This window comes from Gavialis gangeticus, unplaced genomic scaffold (genome assembly GCF_001723915.1).
Source record: "Gavialis gangeticus isolate Ggan-Ray unplaced genomic scaffold, GavGan_comp1, whole genome shotgun sequence".
NCBI lineage: Eukaryota > Metazoa > Chordata > Crocodylia > Gavialidae > Gavialis > Gavialis gangeticus.
The window spans coordinates 97,408,592-97,413,952 of NW_017729024.1; the positions used below are offsets into that span (position 1 = coordinate 97,408,592).

At 48.2% G+C, this 5,361-nt stretch overlaps 1 protein-coding gene across 2 annotated transcripts in view; it reads right to left on the reverse strand.

The window, feature by feature from the left end:
* The window catches only part of VPS13A (vacuolar protein sorting 13 homolog A), a 222,156-nt gene that overhangs the window by 136,281 nt on the left and 80,514 nt on the right, over nt 1–5,361 (reverse strand). For both annotated transcript variants that reach the window (XM_019517426.1, XM_019517427.1), the window contains exon 25: nt 3,344–3,425. In XM_019517426.1, coding sequence (XP_019372971.1) covers nt 3,344–3,425 — 82 coding nt within the window. The remainder of the gene's footprint in view (nt 1–3,343; nt 3,426–5,361) is intronic.

The following is a 5,361-nucleotide window of genomic DNA, read 5'->3' on the forward strand; positions in this document are numbered from 1 at the left end:
ATGGAGAGGGTCCAGAGGAGGGCCACCCACATGATCTGGGGACAACAGGGCAGACCCTACAGTGAGAGACTGCAGGACCTGAACCTGTTCAGCCTTCACAAGAGAAGGCTGAGGGGGGACCTGGTGACTGTCTATAAACTCACCAGGGGGGACCAGAAGGGTTTGGGAGAGACCTTGTTTCCCCTAGCGCCCCCTGGCATAACAAGGAATAACGGCCATAAGTTGTTGGAGAGTAGGTTTAGATTAGACATCTGTAAGAACTACTTCACGGTCAGGGCAGCTAGGATCTGGAACTAACTTCCAAGGAAGTGGTGCTGGCTCCTACCCTGGGGGTCTAAGAAGAGGCTTGATGCCTACCTGGCTGGAGTCATCTGAGCCCAGTTTTTCTCCTGCCCAGGTCGGACTTGAAGATCTACAAGGTCCCTTCCGACCCTACTTCTATGATTCTATGATATAAGCATTGGACCAATGTATTGGTGCACCCCTACAAGATACAAATTGCTAATCAGGGAGCCAGGTTTTCTGTTTCCTGCAGAAAACCATGGAAAACTGTGGATTTTCCCCTTTGAAGCAGGAAACCACAGGTTTCCCCTTGCAGGGTAGTAGAGTTCCAGCCTGCATTGAGCTGCTTGGAACTGGGGGGCATTGAGGGAGGGCAACTGGAGGCAGGTCCAGGGAGGTAAAAGGCACAAAATCTGGGGCTGCGGGACAAGGGGCACCATTCACAGCCAGCAATACAACCAGGCAGGGTGGTGGGAGTAGCTGCATGCAGGTAGGTCTATGGGACAGGGGGGTGGAGGACAGGAAGGCCAGAGTGTGGGGACCAGCCGTACACCATCGGGGCTGGAGGCTGAGCTGTGACAATCCTGAACTGGCCCTGAACCATCAGAGGTGGCCCCAATGGCACAGGGGCAGTCCAGGCATGGCAAAGCTTGGTGCATGGCCCCAACGGTATGGGGCTGGTCTGGGCCTCAAGGACCAAGTTCTTGGACCAGCCCTGTACCATCAGGGCAAGGGCCAAGCTCCAGAAAGCCCCAGACACCCACCCCCTGCCTTACACATGCCCTACAAATCATGTTGGGACTGGCAGCAGCAGGGCACCAGGGTACAGATCACACTGGCAGGGTTAGGGGGTAGTGGGAACTCTGCCACCCCCCAGCCCCAGCAGGAGGTGGCACCATCCCCCTGCCCCATCCCTCAAACCCAGACACTGAGCCAAAGCGATCCCAGCTTTGGCCCAGGCCCCACCACCTGCCCTCCAAAGGGCTGCCTAAGGACTTCTTCGTAGTTTACCCCCTGCCAGCCAGGGAGCCTGCCCCAAGCCTTCCACCCTTTCACAGCTCTTGTGGGTATGCCCCCAGCCTCCCATCACTCAAGGCGCTAGAAGCCTGCTTGCCTCCCTTTCTCTCCACATCCTACATGTTACAACAGCATAAGGTGTTAAACAAGCTTTGGAAATGGGCTTTTGGAACTAGCTAACCTGAAACATAAGCAATTGTAAGAATACAAGTGCACTAAATGAGAAAGCAGTAGTATTTATTTACAGTTATTTACCTACATTGAGCTCCATTCTCTGTTAATCAACCGTATAGATTAAAGGAGTTGAAGAGAAAGAAGTGTAATAAAAATAGCAAGTTCAGAGAAAATCCTGAGGATCTGTGATACTGCAGTGAAGCATATCTTTGTGGCAGCAGTGAGTATGTCATGTTATCTTTGGGCGTCTTCATGTGAGCCAGTTTTCTGGGTTTTTTTAATAGTTTAAAAAAATTGTTATAAGCTGTTTAATGAAGACTAAACCAGTCACCTCAATCTGACTGGTGGGGTAACTAATGACCTCCATTTAACCAGTAAACCAAGTCTAACCAGTGACAAGTCTATCTGGTGGCCCTGGTGATTTGGGTCACTCCAGGCTTGGGTCATCCCAAGAAGCCAGGCATGGTTCCTGCTGTGGTTCGGCAGGACAGATCAAATCATGGTTCAGTTACGGTTCACGTTCAAGTAAAAAAAAAAAAAAAAAAAAACAGTTCAAACCAGTTCTTAGGTTCTGGTTCAATTCTAGTTCCACTCCCAGTTAGAGCAGGGGGCAGCAGAACAGACACCCAGGGAAACTGTAAACTCTCCAGCATTGGAGATGTTCAAAAAAAGCTTGGTCAGCCACTGGCCAGGGATGTGCCAGTGCTCCTCCTGAGACTCAGCCCTGGAGGGTCCTGGCTACAGGCTCTGGCTCAGGGTCAAACTGATGCTGCATCGGTCAGGAATGAATTTTCCCCTGTTCAGAGTGGTACAGACTGGGGGTTTTGCCTTCCTCTGCAACAGGGGCATGGGCTCTGCCTGAGATCTCATAGCAACTGCTGAGGGGCTGCACCAGGGCAAGCCCCGCAGGCAGTATCAGCTGGCACCTAGCAGTCTTTTGTTGCCCCCCCATCTCCACCCCTGTGTTCCATGGCTCCAGTAGGGGTTGCCACAATTTGCTTTAGGGTGAAAAGGGGATGCAGGCTGGGAGTGAGGGGCACTGGCAGGGCTGTGGCTTGAGAGTGAGGGGCCAAGGCATGTCAGGGCTGCTCAATGCCACAAAGCAGCAGGAGGTAGGGGAGGGAACAACTACAGCTGGATACAAGTCCTGATGCAGGGGGCCCTGCCAGGGAACGAGTCAGGGATAGGTAGGGGTTGTGGGTCTGAAGTGAATGGCACCAGCAGGGCTGGGTGGAGTGGGGGGCTATGGGTTAGGAGTGAGGGACACTGGCATATCAGGGCTGCTCAGTGTCACAAAGCAGGGGGTGGGGGGAGGGGTGGGAAAGAAGGGAGGGATGGCAGCTGCTGGACCCATGTCCAGTGAGCAAGGGGGAAGAGGGAGCTCTGATCTTCCACGATAAAACCCCCCCCAAATCAAGCACTCAAATTTATTATAATGACTCAGGCACTTGTAGACTTCCACACTGCTTTAAAAAAATTGTAAATATATCAATAAAATATTGCATTTAACTGATATCCCCCTCCCCCTGTATTTCATTTTAATCATGGAAAAAAATCTAGATTTTAGGGTTTTTAATGATGAGTGAGGTATAAGAACAAATACAGAGTATATTTTTGGAAGCCAGATCATATGGTCTTTATATTCAACCTAAGTACATCAAAACTAAGCACCAAAATACTTGTTTAGCTTCACAATGACACTTTAAGATACAAGTTTTAACATTTACGGTATCTTATAGCAGCTATTTATGAATATGTACACTAAAACAATAATGAAGAATGCATTGCATCTGAAAGCTCATCTAACTTTACCAAAACATGCAGCTGGCCCAATAAATTCTTGCTTCTCACTAAAACAATTTAACTTTACCTGATTCAGGTAATGAGTGAAGATCCAAAACAGGAAGGACATTTTGTGACACCTGTGTTGAAAGCACTGGTGACACCTGAATCTGAAACAGAAAACAGTAGGCAAACAATTCTCATTTAAAGATGTATTAAATTATGTCAGCCCTGAAATGCCCAGAGACAAAACACAAAGTATGAAAAATGAGCCTGAATGAAAGATTGAGAAGGAAAAATAATTCTGTTCCCAAACATATGAAAAAACCCTTTAATTTAAAACAAACTCCAACAGAAAAACTGTATTTCTTTAAGCAAAGAAATTATAACCTCAACTCATACTTCTCACAAACCTGAAGGTGAAATAAACGAACTCTGGTTCCTAAGGGTAGAAAGACATCGCCTTTTGTTACATTTCATAGACTTCATAGATATTAGGGCTGGAAGGGACCTTGGAAGATCAGAGTCTAGCCCCCTGCCCCAAGAGCAGGAAGTCAGCAGGGATCACAGGATCCCAGCAAGATAAGCATCCAACTGTCTCCTGAAGGTGTTCAAGGTAGGTGCTTGAACCATCTCTGGCAGCAATCTATTCCAAACCTTGGGGGTTCAGACAGTAAAGAAGTTCTTACTTATGTCCAGCCTGAAACGGTCATGGAGGAGTTTGTGACCGTTTGACCTTGTCATCCCTTGGGGTGCTCTAGTGAACAGACATTCCCCCAGGTCCTGGACAGCAGCCCTGATAAACTTATAGGTGGCCATCAGATCACCCTGAGCCTGAGCCTGCGCTTTTCCAGGCTGAAGAGTCCCATGGCTCTCAGCCTCTCATCATAAGGTCTGTTTTCGTGACCCCTGATCATGCATGTGGCTCTTCTCTGTACTCTCTCAAGCTTCTCCACATCCATTTTGAATTGTGGAGTCCAAAACTGAACACAGTACTCCAGCTGCGGCCTCACCATGACTGAGTACAATTTTTTACATTGGTACAAAGTCACAAATGCCCAAATCTATGGCTGTGTCCACAGTTACTCAAACTGTGCCACTTCATTATGACATACATTTATTTGGTTTACAGTGGAAGAATACAGACAGGACAGAGCTGCCCACACTCTCCAGCTGCCCCAGGCAGGGGCTCCACATGCTTGAGGAGTCCCATTCTGCAACCCTAGGAATTCCCAGGTAGAACTGGGCTCTTCAAACCTTGAGAGCACCTGCTGTCTTTCTCCACTTATCCAGATATACCTACAAGATCTCCAGGGACATGTCTAGATAGGCAGGGAAAGTCAGGCTCTTCCTGATTTACCCAGAGGTGGCCCCCAGGGTCTCCAGGTATACATCTGGATAAGTAGATAAGTGAGGAAACCCTGACTTTTGCCAGATACACCCTCAAGACCCCAAGGGCACCTCTCAGTAAGCGAGGAAAGCCCGATTTTCCCTGCTTACCCATATGTATCCTCAGAGATCTGGGGGATGTATCTGTAAGCAGGGAAAGCTTGGCAGGACTCTGAAGGTGTGTGTGTGGGGGGGTGGGGATTCTGCCTGGCAGTTCCCCAAAATGTGCAGCACTGGGCCCCAGGAGAAAATGCCACTTATTATACTGTCAATGGGCAGGACAACAGGAGACATTTGTTTCACCCACTGAAGCAGATCAGCTGTGCCATGACAATGTGGCAAAGCTGATCCACTTCATTTGGCAACAATTATTTCTAGCTGAAGTGAAAGTATCTGTTACCAAAGATGAACATGAAGTATGAAGTGGCTGCTGAAGTAGTAAAAACACTATCTGTAATAAAGCAGTACACTATTAAAATGAATAAGGATCATTTAAAATCATACATAAATATAATTTGGGGTTCATGAAGCTAAGAATCACTAGACAGCTATACTAAATGAACAGAATATTAATGTGCATAAAGCAAAATGGATCAGGGCTGCCCAATTTCTGGAAAGCTGGGGGCCATGTGTTGTACAGACTGGGGCCACACTATGTTGGCTGCAGACCACAGGTCCCCTGGCTCTCCTCTGCCCCTCACCCCTCTCCTGCTTTAT